General features: G+C 37.4%; 1 protein-coding gene across 2 annotated transcripts in view; it reads right to left on the bottom strand.

Annotated features, from left to right (window-relative positions):
* The window catches only part of ORC3 (origin recognition complex subunit 3), a 91,482-nt gene that overhangs the window by 68,186 nt on the left and 424 nt on the right, over positions 1 to 22,872 (bottom strand). For both annotated transcript variants that reach the window (XM_077162383.1, XM_077162384.1), the window contains exon 2: positions 9,147 to 9,201. In XM_077162383.1, coding sequence (XP_077018498.1) covers positions 9,147 to 9,201 — 55 coding nt within the window. The remainder of the gene's footprint in view (positions 1 to 9,146; positions 9,202 to 22,872) is intronic.

Genomic DNA, 22,872 nt, shown 5'->3' with positions numbered 1-22,872 from the left:
AAGTTTTATGGTCTTAGACCTAATGTTTAGGTCTTTGGTCCATTTTGAGTTAATTTCTATATAGGGTGTGAGATATGGATCCTCTTTCATTCTCTTGCATGTGGATATCCAGTTCTCCAGGCACCACTTATTGAAGAGACTGTTCTGTCCCAGGTGAGTTGGCTTGACTGCCTTAACAAAAATCAATTGTCCATAGTTGAGAGGGTCTATATTTGAACACTCTATTTGATTCCACTGGTCAGTATATCTATCTTTATGTTAGTAACATGCTGTTTCGACCATCGTAGCTGTGTAATATGCCTTAAATTCAGGTAGTATGAGACCTTCGAGTTCATTATTCATTCTCAGAATATTTTTAGCTGTTTGGGGCACCCTGCCCTTCCAGATAAATTAGGTTATTGGTTTTTCTATTTCTGCAAAGTAAGTTTTTGGGATTTTAATTGGAATTGCATTGATTTAGGTAGAACTGACATCGTAACTATATTCAGTCTTCCAGTACATGAACACAGTATGCCCTTCCATTTATTTAGGTCTTCTGTGATTTCTTTTAGCAATCACTTGTAATTTTCTTTGTATAGGTCCTTTGCATCCTTAAACATATTCCTAATTCTTTTATTCTTTTGGTTGCAATTGTAAATGGAATTTTTTTCTTGATTTCCCTCTGAGATTGCTCATTACTAGTGTATAGGAACACTACTGATTTTTGAGTGTTGATCTTTTAACCTGCCACTTTGCTGTACTAATTTATTAGCTCTAATAGTTTTGTGGTAGCTTTCCAGGATTTTCGACATACAGTATCATATCATCTGCGAACAGTGAGAGTTTTACTTCTTCTTTTCCAATTTTGATGCCTTGTATTTCTTTTTCTTCTCTAATTGCTCTGGCTAGAACTTCTAACACAATGTTGAGTAATAATGGAGACAGTGGACATCCTTGCCTTGTTCCTGATCTTAGGGGTAAAGCTTTCGGTCTTTCTCCATCAAGGATGATGTTAGCTGTGGGTTTTCATATATTCCCTTTATCATGTTGAGGAACCTCCCTTACATTCCTATCCTTTGAAGTGTTTTCAACAGGAAAGGATGTTGAATTTTGTCAAATGCCTCCTCTGTATCAACTGAGATGATCATGTGGTTTTTCTGCTTGGATTTGTTGATATGGTGTATTATATCAATTGATTTTCTTCCGCTGAACAATCTTTGCATACCTAGTATGAATCCTACTTTGTCATGGTGTATAATTCTTTTAATGTGCTGCTGGATTTGATTTGCAAAAATTTTGTTGGGGATTTTTGCATCTATATCCATTACAGAGACTGGTCTGTAATTTTCTTTTCTTGTAGTATCTTTGTCTGGCTTTGGTATGAGAGTGATGTTGGCCTCATAGAATGAGTTAGGTAGCCTTCCTTCCTCTTCAATTTTTTTTTGAAGAGTTTGAGCAGCACTGGTACTAATTCTATCTTGAATGTCTGGTAGAAGTCACATATGAAGCCATCTTGTCCTGGACATTTCTTTTTTTGGAGCTTCTTAATGACTGATTCAATTTCTTTACTTGTGATTGGTTTGTTGAGGTCATCTATTTCTTCTCGACAATGTTGGTTGTTCATGCCTTTCTAGGAAGTTTTCCATTTCATTTAAATTGTCTATTTATTAGCACAAAGTTGTTCATAATATCTACTCATTACCTCCTTTATTTCTGTGGGGTCAGTGGTTATGTCTCCTCTTACATTTCTGATTTTATTGATTTGCATCCTCTCTCTTCTTTTTGTCAACCTTGCTAAGGGTCTATCAATTTTATTAATTTTTTCAAAGAACCAACTTTTGGTTTTGTTGATTTTCTCAATTGTTTTCATGTTCTCAATTTCATTTATTTCTGCTCTAATCTTCGTTATTTCTTTCCTTTTGTTTGTTTTGGGGTTAGTCTGCTGTTCTTTTTCTACTTCTTTCAAGTGAACAGTTAATTCCTCAATTTTTGCTCTTTCTTCTTTTTTGATATAGGCATTTAGGGCAAAAAATTTCCCTCTCAGCACTGCCTTTGCTGCATCCCATAAATTTTGATATGTTGTGTTTTCATCTTCATTTGCCTCAAGATATTTACTGATTTCTCCTGTAATTTCTTCCTTGACCCACTGGTTGTTTAAGAATGTGTTGTTGAGCCTCTATGTATTTGTGAATTTTCTGGCCCTCTGCCTGCTACTGATTTCCAACTTCTTTCTTTTATGATCTGAGGCAGTGTTTTGTATGATTTCAATCTTTATAAATTTATTGAGACTTGGTTTGTGACCCAGCATATGGTCTATCCTTGAGAATGATACAGAGCATTTGAGAAAAAGGTGTATCCTGCTGTTTGTGGGGTGTAATGTCCTATAAATGTTAAGTTTAGTTCGTTTATTGTATTATTCAAATTCTGTTTCTTTCTTGATCTAGATGTTCTTTACATTAATGAGAGTAGGGAATCGAAGCTCCAATTATTATGGTAGATGTGTCTATTTCTCTTTTCATTGTTTTCAGTATTTGTCTCATATATTTTGTTACACTGTGGCTTGGTGTGTTAATGTTTATGATTGTCATGTCTTTTGTTGAATTGTTCCTTTTATTAATACATGGTGCCCTTCTTTGTCTCCTTTAATTGTTTTACATTTGAAGTCTAATTTGTTGGATACTAGTATAGCTACTCCTGCTCTTTTCTGATTGTTGTTTGCATGAAATATCTTTTCCCAACCTCTCACTTTCAACCTATGCTTGTTCTTGGGTCTAAAATGTGTCTCTTGAAGACAGTATATAGACGGGTCCTGTTTTCTCATCCATTCTGCCAGTCTATGTATTTTGATTGGGGAGTTGAACCCATTAACATTTAGTGTTCTTACTGTAACGGCAGTACTTTCTTCTACCATCTTGTCTTTTGGATTTTATATCATCATATCTAATTTTTCCTCTTTTTATCTTTACTGATAGCCTTCATTTCTACATTCTTCTCCACACCTCTCTCTGCTGTCTTTTCCCATCTGTCTCTAGTGCTCCCTTTAGTATTCCTTGCAGAGTGGTCTCTTGATCACAAATTGTCTCAGTGATTTTTTTTTGTCCTAAAATTTTTTTATTTCCCCCTCATTTTTGAAGGACAATTTTGCCAGATATAGAATCCTTAGTTGGCAGTTTTTCTCTTTTAGAATCTTAAAATATATCATACCACTGTGATCTCACCTCCATGGTTTCTGCTGAGAAATCTACGCATAGTCTTAATGGGCTTTCCTTGTACGTGATGGATTGCTTTTCTCTTGCTGCTTTCAAGATTCTTTTTCTTTGACATCTGACATTTTGATTAGTAAGGGTCTTGGAGTTTGTCTATTTGGATTTATTCTGTTTGGGGTACGCTGCACGTCTTGGATCTGTAATTTTAAGTCCTTCATAAGAGTTGGGAAATTTTTAGTGATAATTTCTTCCATTAGTCTTTTTCCTCCTTTTCCCTTTTCTTCTCCTCTGGGACACCCATAACACATATATTCACGTGCTTCATGTTGTCATTCAATTCCCTGAGTCCCTGTTCACATTTTTCCATTCTTCTCCCTATATTTTCTTTTGCTTGTCAGATTTCAGATGCCCCGTTCTTCAGGTCACTATTCCTATCTTCTGACTCTTGAAATTTAACATTGTAGGTTTCTGTTGTTTTTTTCATCTCCTCTACATGCCTTCATTCCCATAAGTTCTGTGATTTGTTCTTTCAGACTTTTGATTTCTTCTTTTGCTTATCCCTTCCCTTCTTTATATCCTCCCTCAATTTGTTGATTTGATTTTTGATGAGGTTTTCCATGTCTGTTTGAGCATCCTGAATTAATCGTTTCAACCCTGTATCTCATCTGAATTGGTGGTTTGTTCCTTCGACTGGGCCATATCTTCAATCTTCCTATTATGATTCATTATTTTTTGCTGTCATCTAGGCATTTAATTTCCTTAATTAATTCATTCTGGAGATTGTTTCAGTCTTTTACTGAGGATTTTCTTGCTGGATGGCTTTGTTCTCTATCTCTTCTTTGACATTCATTCAGTATATTCTAGACCTCTAGCATATAGGTTTTGTTTAACGGATCAGAATTTTTCAGTTCTTGTTTTCTTGTTTCTTGCCCTGACTGTATGGTGCCTTTTTTTTTCTTTTTTTTTTTGTCTCCTTAAGAGGCTTTACTTAGCCTCCAGTCTGATTTTCCCAGAACAGACTGGCCTCCTTTCAGGAGGAAAGAGTCACCTGCATCAATTTTCCCTGAGGGTGAAACCCAGCAGGTTGACAGACTTTCCTATGAAGCCTCTAGACTCTCTGTTTTTCCTATCCTGCCCAGCATGTGGCGCTTGTCTGCCTGCGAGTCCCACTAGCATAAAGTGATGCAGTTCCTTTAACTTCAGTTGACTCTCCCTGCTGGGGCATGGTCAAGACAGAGGAGAGGTTCTAGTCTGGCTTTAATCTCTTCACCTTTCCAGACCCTGGGGTTCGTATTCCTTGAGAGAGGGATCCACCTGAGCAGGTTGACAGACTTTCCTATGAAGCCTCCAGACTCTCAGTTTTTCCTATCCTGCCCAGCATGTGGTGCTTGTCTGCCTGCGAGTCCCACCAGCATAAAGTGATGCAGTTCCTTTAACTTCAGTTGACTCTCCCTGCTGGGTCATGGTCAAGACAGAGGACAGGTTCTAGTCTGGCTTTAATCTCTTCACCTTTCCAGACCCTGGGGTTCATATTCCTTGAGAGAGGGATTCACCTGAGTTGGGCCCCACCCCTCTCCTGGGGAAGGCACAGCCTCCAAGGAATTACCTCCTTTCACCTGACCAGCCATTTTTCCTCTCTGACAAGCTCATTTCTACCTTTGCCTGAGACAGTTAGAGCCTGAGAAGCTTTGCAGTTGTAGAAAAAAAAAATTTCTTTTCTGAGCAGGACCACCATTCCTTGGGTTTGTTAATCTAGAGCTTAAGTTGGTATGCTGCTCTATGCATCTTCAGGTCCTATGTGCCCCCTCTTTCTTTTTTTTTTTTTTCCTGCATGGGCAGGATCGAACCCGGGTCTCCGGCATGGCAGGCAAGAACTCTGCCACCACGCCACCATCACCCACCCACCCCTTTTTTTTTAGGTTCCAGACCTTTTCAAGTATTTTGTGTTGTCCAATCAAAAAATCCTCCTTTTTTATTCCCCCCTCAGCCCTGCCCCCTCTGTGCCAGGGCAAAAACTAGTAACTTGAGCTTTTATTCATAGTTCAGCTAAGCTGGGGGCCTATTTTTAGTAGGCCTATTTTTAGTAGTCAGAATTTGTTAATTAATTCTACAATTGGAGCTTGGTTGAGCTCTGCCCCTTGCTATTAGTAAAGTCTCTTTTCTTTACCCTCTGGGAACTAGCTTGTGGAGGAGGGGTGCTGGCTTCCATGGCTTGGGGGACTCAAAGTTCTGGGTGGGATCGCAGCCCGTCCAGCTTGTCCAAACAGGTGTACGCTATGTGTCTGGTCACTGATGTGGCCCCAGTAGTTGTTATGTACTGTTCCTATTTAGTAGCTGCTCTTGGAGGGTGAACTAGATTCCATACCTCACTAAGCCGCCAGCTTTGATTCCTCTGCAAACATTGATTTTTAATTTTATCAAAAGCCTTAAGATATACTGAAGTACTCACATGGTAAAATAGTAGACAGGGTTAGACTAGTCTATTTATAGTTGCATAGCGTAAAAATTCAAACAAACCAAAAAAGAAAGCAATATAGTATTACAAAGCAGCAAAGCAGAATAACTAAATAGCCTTAAACAGAATAACAGAAATTTGACATCAATAATAAAGTTATAGTATAATGTTAAAATGGTAAATCAAGACATGCCTTTCCTAAACATTGAACAACACTTGCATCAAAATACATAAAAGAAAAACTCTCAGAATTTGGGAAATAATAGCAGTAAGACACTTAGTAACTTGTTACATGATTTGTCTCAGACATTTATATATCAGGAGGGTAGAAAATTTTTTTTTAAAATGAGAAGGGCTAAAGAATATAAGCTCTCACTATTGTCAGGTTCCCTCTCTCCTCAGCTCCTAATCACAGTGCTTTACTTCACGTTTGACCATCTCCTACAATGTCAGCACCACTGCCAGCCTCTCTTTCTCTCCCCTAGTTCCTACTCAATTGTTTTCTAGGATGTGTAGTCACCCACAAATCCCAAGGAGGAGGTTGCCAGTCTTATCTGAGGTGACACCAAACTGTTTTCAATTCAGGAGACAGATACTTGGTAAAATGCAGAGCATTTCCCACCTCTTCAAACAATCTGCTTCAAGAACTGGAGCCAGTGAAGACAAGTGGTAAAATCTGGGTATGTTTTCCTCACTCCTGCTCCATCTGTCTTATAATCAGGGACAATTCTTCTAAGATTCTCATAACATTATCTGTTGGTCTTAGATGAACACAATGAAAACAAAAACAACCTAATACACATCTAAAGGAAAGTTTAAATTACACGTTAGGTTTACTAGTAATAAAAACTTTTAAAAATCTTCATAAATTATAAATGAGATTCAACACAAAAAATTCTAAGCAAAACCTCACCTAACTGTGTGAGAGCCAGTATAATAAACTAGTAATTAGACCATGGGCTCTAGGATCAGACAGCCTGGGTTTAAATCCCAGTTCTACCACTTCCTAGCACTATAACATTGAGAAATTTCTCTAAAGGTCTAGGCATCCTCATATATTTTAATAGCAACAATATTACATTCTTCAGAGTTTGTTAAGAATGTTAAACAAATTAACACACGTGGTAGTTTAAAGCTGTTAGGTACCCCAAGAAAAGTCATGTTCTTTTATCCATTCCTGCGGATGGAGACCTACTGCAAGTGGGACCTTTTGGTTCAGTTATTTCAATAGAGATGTGAGCCCTCCATTCAGAGCCAATCTTAATCCTCTTATTAGAGCCCTTTATAAGCAGATAAAACATACATAGAAGCTAAGAGATGAAATTAAGAGCTCACATACATAGAAGCTAAGAGATGAAATTAAGAGATGAAATTAAAAAGCCTCAGAGAAGCAGAGAGACAAGGAAGCTAAGAGAGGAAGCCACTGAAGCCAGAAGCTGAAAGCAACAAAACCTGGGAGAGAAGGACCAGCAGACATTGCCATGTGCCTTGCTATCTGACAGAGGAGCCCAAGCTTGCCAATAACTGGTCTTTGGAGATGGTATCATCCTGTTGATGTCTTAATCTGGACATTTTCACAGCCTTAGAATTGCAACTTGTGAGCTAATAAATCCTCATTCTTAAAAGCCAGTCCATTTGTGGGATATTGCATTTCATCAGCTTTAGCAAACCAAAACAACATATAAAGTGCTTAGAAAGATATCTGGCAAGTAATAAACTCAAAAAGATGTTAGCAATTTTATTAATTATAACTACATGGCTGACAATATATCAATCTACATGTCTTTCAGGGGTAATGGGGAGAACAAGTCTTACATTTTCTCATAAAATGAACTGTTGTTTGAGTAAGTTTAGAAATCCTCAACATTAAATAAATTTGTACATAAGTCAATAATTTAAAAATAAAGTAATTTATAATGTGGATTTTCTCTGTTCACTATTTCCAAATCCATCACTGTTACCTTCCATTTTGGAGGAGGTAGGAGGAAGGCAGTAGGAAAGAAAACATCAGGCTTCTTTGAGACTAAGATTAAAAGGTTATAAAGCTCTAAATCACTGTTTTTTCCCACTAATGCCAAACTGGATACTTATTTTAAGGTCTCCCTCCCAATATGGACTACTATTTTATTATTTTCTTCATGGTCATAGTTCTCTTATCTGGCTAGACTCAGACTGAAGGATTTCCTTTTAATATTTGTATCATGTGATGATTTATAAAATTCTTTTCTATATATTCAAGTTATTTCCCTAGTCAAAAATGGTAAGGTTCGGGCGGGCCACGGTGGCTCAGCAGGTAAGAATGCTTGTCTGCCAAGCCCAAGGACCCGGGTTCGATTCCCAGTGCCTGCCAATGTAAAAAAAAAAAAAAAAAAGATGGTAAGGTTCAATTTTGCTTTTTTAATTCAAAATTGGTACAAAATTCCACCTCGTATGTTTTCCATTGGAATTAACGTTCATAGTGCTAAGTATTGAATTTACTCCTCATAGTGCCCATGAGTTGTTCTTAAAACGTACAAATGCCTGCGCCCAACTCCCAGGTATTCCAATTCAGCTGCTCTGGACTGGGATCTGGACACTGGTATTTTTTTAAAGTTCCCCAGTAAACTATGAATAAGAATAGCAGGTTGTACCAGTACCAGCTTCCTGTATGATATACCGTACTATAGTTATGCAAGACATTACCTTTAGGGATAACTGTGAGGGTATGGGGGATCTGTATGTACTGTTTCTTGCAATTGAATGTGAATCTACAATTACTCTAAAATAAGTTTCCCAAGTGATTCTAACATGTAGCCAGGCTTGAGAATCACTGCAATAAACATTTTCGGACTAACGGTAATATGATTGTTTCAAGAAGTCAAGAACTTGATCATTAAATAGATATGTGGAGATAAATGAAGAAAGTGAAGCAGTACTTTTTTAAAAAAATAATTCAATTGAGATTATAATATGTAATTATATAGATTATTATAACACAATAATGAAATGCACCCATTTTAACAGTTTGATAAGTTCTGACAAAAAATAAAATCATGTAACCACCATCTCAATCAAAATAGAGACTATTTCTACCAGTCCAAAGTTTCCTCGTACCCTTTTGTTTTTTTGGGTGCATGGGTGGGGAATCAAACCCAGGTCTCCTGCATGGCAGATGAGAATTCTACCACTGCACCACTCATGTACTCCTCGTGTCCTTTTGCAGTCAATTCCTCTATCTCTCCCCAAGCAATCAATGATCTACTTTTAAAATAGTCTCTTTTGAGGCATATCTTTTGAAGGAAATTTACTTTCCTACCTACCCTTTGAAGGTATATTTGGATTCCCTTTTAGATTAGAACACTGGAGTATACCCTTATTCTTTGACCTATGCCCTGGAACAGAACTGCTACATCAAAATGGTAAGTAAACCAAGCTTAGACAAAAGACTTCACTAAATTCAATTAGGGTTAGTTCTTTAAGAAGTTGGGTAGGGGGAGACCAACAAATTTGTCATTAAAACATCTTACCTACTGGCACAGAGATCTTTCTCTTCTTAAAATCTGGCTTAAACACAAAGCAACCCTATGAAAAAGAAAGGAAAAACATAGAGTCAAAATAGCTAAGTAGCAGACGTATCTGATTAGTCAAATAACTTAAGGAAAGGTGGTTTAAAAAGAGAGAGAGAGAGAAGTGTCTTTGAAGTTCTAAGAAATGACATCTCTTCCACCTGTAACATGGAAGGAAAATTCTTAATTAAACAATAGGAGACTATCCATTTCTTTCCCCTTTCTCCCAAGGGCTACCCATCTTTGATTTTGCAATTTGGGATCTTATCTAAGAGCTATTTGTATTTGGCAAGACATTTCTTTTTTAGTTTCTTTCTACAGTGCTCACAAAACAATAGACCTGGAGAAAAAATATTTTAAAAATCCGATAAACATCATTATTATGGTGCTACAATTTATTTTACATTAAAATAATGGGACATAAGGCTCTATAAATTTACTCAACCCTTACTTCCATCACTAGGAAAATTTGAGGTAATTATCCAGTGAGAGGAAAAATTGTTAGCTCCCAAACGTGTTTAAAATTAAATTTTGGATGTACAGATCTGGTAAGAAGTGGCCTAACAACAGCAATTATGAGAAGGACACTGAGACATAAATGGTTAAAAAATGGTGTAATGTAACTTAAAGAATGAATGGGATTGTAGTCTATATTAAACTGACATCTGGCATCCAGAATCAGGAAATCATGCAATCATGTCAATCCATTTTGTGCTGTTAGATATACTGATTACTTACTTCATTTCTGGACAAAAAGAGGGTTTTGCACAAACTGGAAGACAGCAAGGGCAACAGTAAAGGGTCTCCAAAGAAAATCTAATGACTAACAGCTGAAGGAACTGGGGCTATTTATACTAGAATATAATGACTTGGGGCAGAGGGGGCATAATATGAGCAAATACTGAATGATGTCTTCAGGGTACTCCCAACAGAAAATGGAGAGAATTACTCATAGGAGACAGCTTTCAGCTCTATATAACTAAAAATTATGCACAAAAATAAGATTTCAGAATTTCTCGCCACTGCTAAGGTTAACTAACCATTTTTTGTAAGTATTATAATGGGGACACCTACAATGGCTGCAGGTTGTATTAAATGGCCTTAGAAGCCCTTTCTAATGCTAAGCTCCTTTAAGTCAAATCATGTCTCTTCTCTACTCAAAATCCCTCAATGGTTTCTCATCATATTCAGCAAAACCTAAAGCTCCCATCACATGCCTTTGAGAATCCACTCCACCACCCAATTACCTTTCTGACCTTATTTCTTATCATTCCCTGCCTCTCTGACATCTCCATCCATGCTGATCTTCTTTTTTCTAAAACACTATTTTTACTGATATATTTGGACACACAAAGTATACAATCAATGGCTCACAATATAATCACATAGTTGTGTATTGATCACCATGATCATTTTTAGCACATTTGCATCAATTCAGAAAAAGAAATAAAACCTACAAAACTCATACATCCCTTACTCCGTACCCCTCCCACTCATTGACCACTAGTATTTCAATTTACCCTTTTTTTAAAATTTATACCTCCCTATTATTCACTTATTTTTTTCACTCATCTGTTAATACCCTAGATACGGAGTGTGTCAGCCACAAGGTTTTCGTAATCACAAGGTTTCACTGTAAAAGCTTATTGTTTTATAATTGCCTTCAAGAATCAAGGCTACTGAAATACAGTTCAACAGTTTTAGATACTTCCTTCAAAGCACTCCAACACACCATAAACTAAAAAGGGATATCTATAAACTGCATAAGAATAACCTCCAGGATAACCACTTGATTCTGTGTGAAATCTCTCAGGCACTGAAACTTTATTTTGTCTCATTTCTCTCTTCTTCTTTTGGTCAAGAAGGCTTTCTCAATCCCCTGACATCAGGTCCCAGCTCATCCTGGGAGTCCTGTTCCACACTGCCAGGAAGATTTACACACTGGACTCCATGTCCCACTTGGGGGGAGGGTAGTGAGTTCATCTGCTAAGTTGGCTTAGAGAGAGAGAGGCCACATCTGAGCAACAAAACAGGTTCTATGCAGGTAACTCTTAGGCATAATTATAAGTAAGCATAGCTCCTCCTTTGCTGGAATTAGTTTCATAGGGGCAAGCCCCAAGATCGAAATCTCAGCCTATTGAATTGGTTGTCCCCACTGCTTGTGAGAATATCAGGAATCCCCAGATAGGAAGATTAATATTTCCTCTTTTTCCCCAATCCACCAAGAGGACATTGCAAATACTTTTTAGTTCTCTGTTCAAATCACTCTGGGATATATCAGGGCATCACACTAACCTGGACAAACCAACAAGATCTCACGGCCCATTCAAGATTCCATGTAATTATGGAGTTCAAATAAACTGACCACACAAGTTAAATTAGATAATGCACTACTCAAAATACAAATTTGCACAAATATAAACATCTCTCCCTTTGGTCTCACACAGAAGTTGAAGTTTTAAAATACGGACCATATCATCCTTTACACCGTATACTGATTTACCTAAGCCCTATCCAAATCAGCTTCACTTATATCTCTAGTTGAAGTCTGATCACTTTTTCAACCTCTTTAATAGTTGCTGTATGGGGTAATGCTGAGATTCATAGCTTCAGAGCTCTAACTCTGAGTCTCAGGTGTCATATAAACACCCAAAGTTTCAGGCAATGGTCAGGGTATACACAAATAGCTCAATATCTCAGAATTTAGAAATAACAGTTACAGCTTGTTCTAGTTTGCTAGCTGCCAGAAAGCAAGATATGAGAAACAGAATGGCTTTTAAAAAAGGAAATTTAATAAGTTGCTAGTTTACAGTGCTAAGGCTGAGAAAATGTCCCAATTACAACAAGTCTATAGAAATGTCCAATCAAAGGCATCCATCCAGAGAAAGATACCTTGGTTGAAGAAGGCCAATGAAGTTTAGGGTTTCTCTCTCAAGTGAGAGGGCACGTGGCGAACAGTCACAGTTTCTCTCTCAGCTGGAAGGGCACATGGCGAGCAAGGTGTCATCTGCTAGCTTCCTCTCCTGGCTTCCTGTTTCATGAAGCTCCCTGGGTGGCATTTTCCTTTTTCATCTCCAAAGGTCACTGGCTTGTGGACTCTCTGCTTCATGGTGCTGCAGCATTCTCTGCTCTCTTCGAATCTCCTTCATTTTCCAAAATGTTTCCTCTTTAATAGGACTCCAGAAACTTATCAAGATCCACCCAAATGGCTGGAGACATGTCGTCACCTAATCCAGCTTAACAACCACTCTTAATTAAATCACATCTCCAGGAAGATGATCTGATTACAGTTTCAAACATACAGTATTGAATAGGGATTATTCTACCATTATGAAATGGGATTTTGATTAAAACATGGCACATGTGCTTTCAAACCAGCACACAGCTCCAGAATCAATGTGACTGCTGTTAAGAGCTTATAATACAGAACCCTTTACAATGAGCCCCAGTTTGAAAACCTATGTCCTTGACTTCAATTTTCCAAGTCTGTATATTATAGTTAGTCCATATGTGTGATGCATGGTATTTGCCTTTTTGTTTCTATTTCATTCAACATACTGTCTTCAAGGTTCATTCACCTAGTTGCATGCCTCACAATGTCATTCCTTCTTGCAGCCACTCAGTAATCTGTTGTATGAATACACTACCCAGTTCCCCTTTTCATTCCTTAGTTTTTATATCCTCTTTGGCCACCTCCATCTACTGCAAATCATGAATAGTGCCGCCATAAACACTAGTGTGCAAATGTTTGTTCATGTCCCCTTTTCAGTTTCTCCAAGTATAAACCTAGCAACAGAGGGGTTGCAGGATCATAAGCAACACCACCCCTAGCCTTCTGTGGAACCACCACACTGCCCTCCAGAAGGGCTGCACCTCTCAGCTTCCCTTCGAATAGTGAATACGTACATCTCTTTCTTCACATCTTCTTTAGCATTTGTTTCTCTCTGTTCATTTTTAAACAGTTTTATTTGCACATCATACAATCCAACATAGGTAAAAAATTAATGGTTCCTGGTATAACCACATAGGCAAGACTTTGCCACAAAAACCGTAGGAAGATATCTTCTTTTCTTCCACAAGAAATCCATTCCCCTTTCCCATGCCCCCATACCCCGCCCCCAGCATAGGATGACATTTAGTTTTGGCACAAGGCCTTTGTTACATATGCTGGAAGCATATTACAATGTAACTGTTGACGAGAGACCCTAGCTTGCATTGACTGTACTTTTTCCTGTACACCATCCATTTTCAACACTTTGCAATGTTGACATTTGTTCTCCCCTATGTAAAAACATTCTTATATTTGTACATTTAATCACCATCATTGTCCATTCTAGGCATTCCTAAATTATACCGTCTAAGTCTTCATCCTCTATCTTTCCTTCTGGTGTCATATATGTTCCCAGTTCTTCTCCCTCAACCATACTCACATTCACATGTTGATCTTCTTGATGTTTTTCAAAACAGCATGCTCAGCAAGCTTCTGCCTCAGGACCATTGTCCTTGCTACTCTCTTGGCTTGGAATGTTCTTCCTCCAGAAATCCATTTTGGATAGTTTCCTCAAGCAAGTCATTATTCAAATGTCATCTTCTCAGTAAAGCTTTCCCTGACCACTTTAAAAATGTAATACCCAAGTAATGCCACCAACATTGCAGTGTAAGACATCCCCCTGAAAAGTCTCACCTCAGAATCTACGAACAAAGGACCAATTTCACTTGATTGGAACTCTGGAGGAGGACAGAGAAGGACTCCACAAATGCTAAATCAAAGAAAAAGAAAAACATTCTCCTGTTCAAGTAGGAGATATTCTTCCTGTGCCTGCCAGTCTGACCTGGACCTCCTCTTATGGCCCCTCACAGGTTGAGAGTTGCCCAGAGGTAGCACAGCCCATGTCAGTCCTGCCGTGAAGGCTGACTATAGAGCCACTCACACATATCAAGGCACAGGAACTAGCATCCTCAGAGACCCAGGGAACACACAAGCAGCTGAGGAATGCATCATACAAAAGGGCCCCAAGGAGAAGTGGAAGAGGGGGTAGAAAGAGACCACAGAACTGTTGGCAAGAAATGCTGACACTCAATTCAGTCTGTTTGTGGGACCACCTAAAGGCAAAATGAACCTTTCTGGAGTGACCCCTTATGTTGGATTGAAGCTATTATATACTCCAGAAAAGCCATTTTCTTTAATCCTCATTCAATATTGCTGGGTGGAATGTTTTTTATTGTTTCCATGGAGACATGACCCACCCAATTATGGGTGGTAACTTTTGATTAGATAGTTTCCATGAAGATGTGCCCCCACTCATTCAAGGTGGGGTTGCTTACTTGAGTTCTCTAAGAGGGAACCATTTTGGAAAAAGCTTTAGAGCACCAGAACCAACAATGGCCACCAGCCAGAGATCTCCGGAGCAGAAAGAAAATGCCCTCAGGGAAGCCTTATGAAATGAGGGGCGAAAGCTAGCAGAAGTCGCCATGTGCCTCCCAGCTGAGAGAGAAATCCTGAACTTCAATGGTCCTTTCGTTGGAGTTAACCCTCAAAGCCTTAATTTGGACATTTGCACAGCCTTAGAACTGTAAACTTGGAACCTAGTAAAGTCCCCTTTTTAAAAGCTATTTCATTTCTGGTATATCACATTCTGGCAGCTTACAAACTAGAACACCCCTCTTTCTAGATTGACCCTGGGTCCCTAGGAAGAAACCGTAGGTAGAAAAGCTTCACAGTGGAAAAAACGTTTGGGGGGGAAGGAACTGAGTTGCTTTAAGGCAGGAGAGGTCCCAGAATTGAGAAATCTAAGGAAAAGGGGGGACTGAGTGAGGGAGAGGAATTAAATACTCATAGTAGTGGGGAGAAAAGTCTGAACAAAAAAGAACAGATCAAGAAATGAAGTAAGTTTGAAATATTTACAGATAACAGAGAGAGTCAACAAAAGACTTGCCCTACAAGAATTACTAAAGGGAGTTCTACAGGTTGAAAGGAAAATACAGGAGAGAGTGGCTTGGAGAAGTGTGAAGAAATGAAGATCTTTAGTAAGGATAACTAAAAGGATAAACGCAAAATCCAGCAGTACTGGATCCTCAAAATACAACTCTACTCTTTAATTCCTAAAAGAATAAGAATACAATTGAACAAGAAAAAGGAATTATTTCCTGATAGTGGACATGCAAAATACAAAGAAGTACTATGGGACAAAAACAACATAAAAAGGGGAAAAAGAGGAATACAGCACCATAGAATGTTTATGCTATTGAAGCTAAGTTGGTATCTTTTCAAATTAGTGGGTTACAGATGCAGGTTGTATGATACAATCCTGGGTAAACACAAAGAAAGTATTTTGAAAATACACAGAAAAAGGAATGAGAAAAGGATCCATTAGACACATTACAAAAGATCAACTATACAAAAAAGGAGGTTGCAATAAAAGAAAAGTGGCCAAAAAAAAAAAAAAAACATGACAAATAACAAAGGACAAAATTGCTGAAGTAAGTCCTGCCTTTAAAATAATAACACTGAATCTACCAAGAAGAAATAACAGTTATAAATATTTATGCACTGAACCAGGGTCCCTCAAATTACATGACACAAACACTGGAAAAACAGAAGGGAGAAACAGATAACTCTACAATAATAGTTGGAAACTTCAATACACAACTCTCATCAACAGACAGACCATCTAGACAGATGATCGATAAGGAAGACAGAACCTGAATAATAAATTAGCTAGATCTAAGAGACATATATATTTGTCTCTTAGACTATGGGATATTTTGGTAGAATATATATTCTTCTCAAGTGCAGCACCTGGAACATTCTGCAGGACAGACCACATGTTGGGTTACAAAAAAAGACTCAATAAATTAAAAAATATTGAAATTATACAAAGTATCTTCTCTGACCATAACTGAATGAAGCTGGAATCACAAACACGCAGAGAACTGGAAATAAAAAGAATTATAGCAGGATACCATGTCAACAAATCAGGCCACCTAGATGAAAGGACAAATTCCTAGAAATATACACACAACACTGATTCTAGAAGAAATAGAAAATCTTAGCACACCAATTGCAAGTAAAGACATTGACTTAATATTCAGAAATCGCCCAATAAAGAAAAGCCTAGGACCAGAGGGCTATACAGGTGAATTTTACCAAACAATCCAAGAAGAATTAACACCAACCACACCCAAATGATTCCAAAAAACTGAACAGGCCTCATTCTATGAGGGCAACATCATCCTAAAAACCAAAGCCAGATAGACACTATAAAAAAAGAAAATTACAGACCAATTTCTCTTATGAATATAAATGCAAAGATCCTCAAAAAAATATTTTTAAATCGAATCCAAGAGGACATTAAAAGAATTATATACCATGACCAAGTGGGTGTTATCCCAGGTATGCAAAGCTGTTTCAACATAAGAAAATCAAGTAATGTAATACATCTCATTAACAAATGAAGGTGATCAAGTACATGATCATCTCCACTGATGCAGAAAAGGCATTTGACAAAATCCAACATCCTTTCTCAGTAAACACACAAGGAATATGAATAGAAGGAAATTTCCTCAGTATCATAAAGGGGATATACAGAAACCCACTGCTAGACTCATACTCAGTGGTGAAGGACTGAAAGCGTTCCCTCTAAGATCCAGAACAAAACAAGGTTGTCCACTGTCATCATTGTTCAAAAATGAACAGGAAGTTCTAGCCAGAACAGTTAGACAAGAAAAAGAAATAAAAGGCATCCAAATTGGAAAAGATTCCATTTGCAGAAGGCCTTGAAAAATCCACAACAAAGCTAGTAGAGCTAATAAACATTCAGCAAAATGGCAGGGTACAAGATCAACACACAAAACCAGCAGTGTTTCTATAACTAGTAATGAGCAATTTGAGGAAGAAATCAAGAAAAAAATTCCATTTACAAGTAAATGAATCAAATATCTAGTAATAAATTAAATAAGGATGTAAAGGACTTATACACAGAAAACTACAAAACTTTGCTAGAAGAAATCAAAGAAGGCCTAAATAAATGGAAGGATATTCCATGCTCATGGATCAAAAGAGCAAATATTATTAAGATGTCAATTCTACCCAAAATGATTTACAGAATAAACACAATCCCAATAAAAATTCTAACAGTCTAGTATGCAAAAATGGGAAAGTCTATCATCAAAAAAGGGGAGCCCCTAAATAGCCAAAAACATCTGAAAAAGAATGAAGTTGGAGTATTCACACTTCCTGACTTTAAAGTTTATTACAAAGCTACAGTGGTCAAAACAACGTGGTGTGGGCACAAGGACAGATATATACAGACCAATGGAACTGAGAGTTCAGAAACAGATCCTCATATCTATGGCCAATTGACATCTGAGTTTCTGCCAAGTTTACTCAATTGGGAACGAACAGTCACTTCAACAAATGGTGTTGGGAGAACTGGACATCCATATGCAAAAGAATGAAAGAGGACCCCTCTCTCATACCCCATACAAAAATGAACTCATATGGATCAAATTCCTAAATATAAGAATGAGGATTATAAAAAACCAAGAAGGAAATGTAAGGAAGCATTTTTTGGATCTTGTGTTAGGTACTGGTTTCTTAGACTGTGCACCTAAAGCACAAGCAACAAAAGAAAAAAAAATACATAAATGGGACCCCATAAAAACTTTTTGCCTCAAAGGACTCTTTGAAAGTGTCCGTGAAAGTGAAGACAACCTACTCGATAGGAGAAAATATCTGGAAATCACATATTTGATAGGGGTTTAATATCAAGAATATATAAAGAAATCCTACTGCTCAACAAAAAGACAGACAACCCAATTTAAACATGGGCCAAAGACTAGGATAGATTTTTTTTTTCAAAGATGATATACAACTGGCTATAAAGCACAGGAAAAGATTCTCAACATTATTAGCTATTAGAGATATGCAAATCAAACCACAATGAGATACTATTTCACATCCACTTGAATGGTTACTATTAAAAAAAAACAGAAATTACAAGTGTTGGAGAAGATGTGGAGAGACAGGAACACTCATTTCTTGGGGGTGGGAATGTAAACTGGTACAGCTACTGTGGAAGACAGTTTGGCATGTTCCTCAGAAAGTTAAATTTAGAATACCACATGCTTCATAATCCCTCTACTAGACATATACCTCAAAGAATTGAAAGCAGAGACTCAAAGAGATATTTGCATACTGGTGTTCATAGTGGCACTATTCACAATAGCCAAAAGATGATAGCATCCCAAGTATTCATTAACAGATGAACGGATAAACAAAATGCGGTATATACAAAATGTAGCAATATAACTCAGCATTGCAAAGGAATGAAGTTCCAGATTATGTGAATACATGGAAGAATGCTGAAGACATTACATTGAGTGACGTGAGCTAGACATAAAAGGACAAATACTATATGATCTCACTGATATGAAATAATTAGAATAAGCAAACTCGTACAGTTAGAATCTAGAATATTGGTTACCACGGGCTGTGTTGGGGGTAGGGAATGGAGAGTCAATGCTAAATTTGTAAAGAATTTCTACTGAGATTGACTGTAAAGTTGTGGAAATGAATGGTGGTGAGGGTGGCACAACATTGTGAGCTAATTAACAGCACAAATACATTTGGGAATGTGCTTAAAAGGGGAAATTTAATGTAGGAAATGTTACCAGAATAAAAATTAAAAGATAAAATACAGGCTGTACAACATAATGATCTCTATTGTAAACTATGGACTATAGTTTATAGTACAATTATAAAAATGTTCTTTCATCAATTGTAACAAATGAACTGCAAATAAAGGTGTTAATAATAGGGTGGTATATGGGGGAAGATACATTCCAATGTAAAACTACAGAGTAAATAGTACAATTATAATATTCTTTCATCAATTCTAACAAAGGTCGCACACTAATGAAGAGTTAATAATGGGGGGGGGTGTGGGACCGCTGTATTTTTACATTTTTTTGTAAACCCACAACTTTTCTAATTAAAAAATTTTTTTAATGCAATCCCCACTTTCAACAGTCTTTTTCTTTGCTATTTTACTTTCTTTCATAGCATTTATCACCATGGAATAGTGTTTATTTTATTTATTTTTCTTGCTTATTGTTTGTTTCTACCCTTCCCCAAGCATGTATGCTCAATGAAAGAAGAGATTCTTGCTTATTTTGTTCACTTTTCCCCCCAGCATCTAAAATGGTAGCCTAGCATCTAGTAGGCACTCAAAAAACATTTTTGAAACAATGCTCTGAATTCATGATGATATAAAATTTATTCTATAAATGGAAGTGCTCAATGTACTCCATCTCCTAATACCAGTTTGGACAACAGCAAAGGAGGAAGCAAGAGAGAACTATTAATAGATATTGCAGTACTGATTTACAGTTGTCACCTACAGGACATTTAGGCAGGGAAAACCAAAAGCTGTCATTGCCTCCTGTATTAGTTAGGGTTCTCTAGAGAAACAGAATCAATGGGAACACTTGCAAATATAAAATTTATAAAAGTTTCTCACGTGACTGTGGAACGAAGAATCCAAAATCCTCAGGGCAAGCTGTGAAGCCAATGATTCCGATAGAGGGTCTGGATGAACTCCACAGGAGAGGCTTGCCAGCCAAAGCAGGAAGAGAGCCTGTCTCTTCTGAATTCTCCTTAAAAGGCTTTCAGTGATTAGACTGAGCACCTCTCATTAGGAGAACACACTCCCCTTGGCTGATTACAAATGGAATCAGCTGTGGATGCAGCTGACGTGATCATGATCTAATTCTATGAAATGTCCTCATTGCAACAGACAGGCCAGCACTTGCCCAACCAGACAAACAGGTACCACAACTTGACCAAGTTGACACATGAAGCTGACCATGACACCTCCTTTCCATATCCATCTGCCATTCAGCAAACGAAAAGGAGCTGTGGATGACTGTAATGTAAAGAGTGCTCAGAATGGGTCCTAACAAATGGTGGTGAGAGTAATACCATTAAGCGCTTTGTGCTAGTCAAATGTTGGTGTTTGAGATGAAGGAAAAGGTATAGGAGAAGGGCCAAAAGCTAGAAAACATGAGGGAAGAGAAATAAAAATGTTTAGATGGGTTAAAAATAAATCAAAACAAAACTGTCAGCTCCATGAATTCCTGAAATAGGCTTTAATGATTTGTTTTTATGTAAGGTCTCCGTTATAATCATTCCAGTACAGGCATATCTGTTCTAATGCCATAAAGGCCTTTCCCCAAAATTCTCACATTCTGTGAGATACACAAAATAAGAGGGGCTTATTCAACAAACAGCATGGGGGAACAGACCACTCAAAACCTATGGAACTTTATAAGTAGAGCAGAACAAAAAGTATCAACCCTAAAACACTAGCATTAGTTAAACTTCCTCTGGTATTTGTACCTAGCATCAAGTCTTTGTAAACTTAAATTCTAGGGCTTATGCTTCCTCCTTGAGATATAGTCTTGGAAGGCATTGTTTCTCAGAGACCATTCTAATCAAAATTAAAAATTTGATTCAGGTATATTTTAACCCACTGTTCTAACATAGGAAGAAACGTCTTTGCAGTTTTTTCACCAGCATTTTCACCTTTGCCAGAGAGTTTAACTTTGTGGAAAGCTTAGTAGTTCTTGAAGTCACTAAACCAGGCACTACATGCACTAAAGGAAGGCACTTACATAGATTTCCATTCTTTTTCTCAAGGTCTTCATTATATTGCTATCGTGTTTTCTTTAATCATGACAAAAATTAACAGGCTGAGAAAAATCACATATGAACCAACACAATTTCCATGTTATGCTGATATCATTTCCCTATTTACCAACAGCAAATGGTAGTTGAATCAAGAAACACAGGTTGTAGCACAACGGAATGAATTTATTAAGTAGTTTTTGGTTAAAAGAGGTAAGAAAAGACAATACATATAACTGGGAAATAAGAACAGTTAAATAACCTCATATAATATAATCTCAAAATCCACATTATTCAATCATTACACATTCTCTCCAAACACACCTTTTCTTCTCAAGGATGGAACGAAAAGATAGAGTTGCTTTTTAGTTATCCTTTCATTTGGCTGCACTGCTAAAGGATGTCAATCAACATTTCAACATTTCAATAGCACAATTCCCAAATAAATAAAAAGGCCTTTAAATAATGACAAGTTGGAAACAGGGGACAGTGCAATCTGAAGTATAAAGTGCACAGCTACACTTATTAAAAATCTATTAAATTCTAAGTCTGATTCTAATATTAACTTGCATATCACAATGGAGAACTATTTATTACTCCTGTGTCTCACATTCCCTATTCATCAAATGAGCATACTGCTTTTTTTCTTTCTTTCCTAGCTACCTCACAGGGTTATATTAAAGACCAAATAGATGTCAAGAGGTTCACACACATAGCGCACCCAAGACAAGCCCATCAGTCTGTTAAAAATATATAACAGAATAGGCCTCAGAACAGCTAGTCTTTTTTCCAGAAGTCTCTTTTCAGGCATCCCCTGACTGAATCCTTTATTGTCACTTACACAGTTTGTGCCACAATTATTGACGCACATAAGTATTCTGCTTTGTAAGCCCTGGTGACCTTTCTGAAAAACCATTTATCATACAAATAACATATAAGTTTGAAAACATATATCATCTTCTGTAAACTTCTCTTCATGCTCCCTTTAGAAGGGTCAACACAACATTTACAGGTAGTGTGAAGGAATGTTAATAAAATCAAGAGCATGGTCAGAAGTTACGGTGAAGAACTTCATCTTCTCTTCAGCTTAAAAGTCTGCCGATAGCTTCTCATTGTGCTCACTATAAAACTGAAGTTCTTATTTCACATGCTCAGAGCAGTGATGTTCAACAAGAACTCTCTGCAATGAAGGAAATGTCTTATGTCTGTTTTGTCCAATATGTTAGCCAACACCATATGTGGTTATTGAGCATAGTGGCAACAGTTCCACTAAGTACTGGAGTTTTAGTTTAATTTAATTTCAATTCACATTTAAATAGCCACATGTGTCTAGTGGGGCTTCCGCATTGGACTATATAGCTCTAGTTTATTTTCTCACCAAATACAATATCATGTCTTGCAATCCCTTGCTGACTTGGCAGCCCTTTTAAGGAGGTCTTTATCATACATGCACATCCACACCACTTTCTTTCTCCCTTTCTTTAACTCTTTCTCTCTCTACTTTCTGATCACACCGATTTCTCAATCTCTTTAATATGCCATTTTAATTCTATCCTCTGGGCTAAAACCCAAATTATTCTCTCTGCTAAGACAGGTCCCTTCCCCACATCCGCGCCTAACTTCCACTCATTTTTCAGGTCCCAGCTCAAATGTTACTTTCTCAAAAAGGCCTTTTTTGACCCCGCAACCTATATTATCGGGTTCTCCTCACTCTTTTGTTCCCTCGCTTAGAACTTTTTTGGCGAACATTTATCACAATTTATGATTTATCAGTTTGTGCTTAATGTCTTTGAGTGTAGAAACTGGGTCTGTTTTGTATAACACTGTATCTCGAGTATCTTACAGAATGCTTGGCTCATAGTATACACGTACGAGAGATAAGGAGGCAAAACACATCTTTGGGGCAACAATTTCCAAAAACCGGAATCAAAAATCCTTCTAGCTGGATCATTAAAGCAGTTTCTGCGTCCTCGCTCCTCCAAACCAAGTACAGCTGACCTC

Source organism: Tamandua tetradactyla, chromosome 5 (assembly GCF_023851605.1).
Source record: "Tamandua tetradactyla isolate mTamTet1 chromosome 5, mTamTet1.pri, whole genome shotgun sequence".
Taxonomy (NCBI): Eukaryota; Metazoa; Chordata; class Mammalia; order Pilosa; family Myrmecophagidae; genus Tamandua; species Tamandua tetradactyla.
The sequence above is the reverse complement of the archived record's forward strand: the minus strand, read 5'-3'. Positions and strand labels throughout refer to the sequence as shown.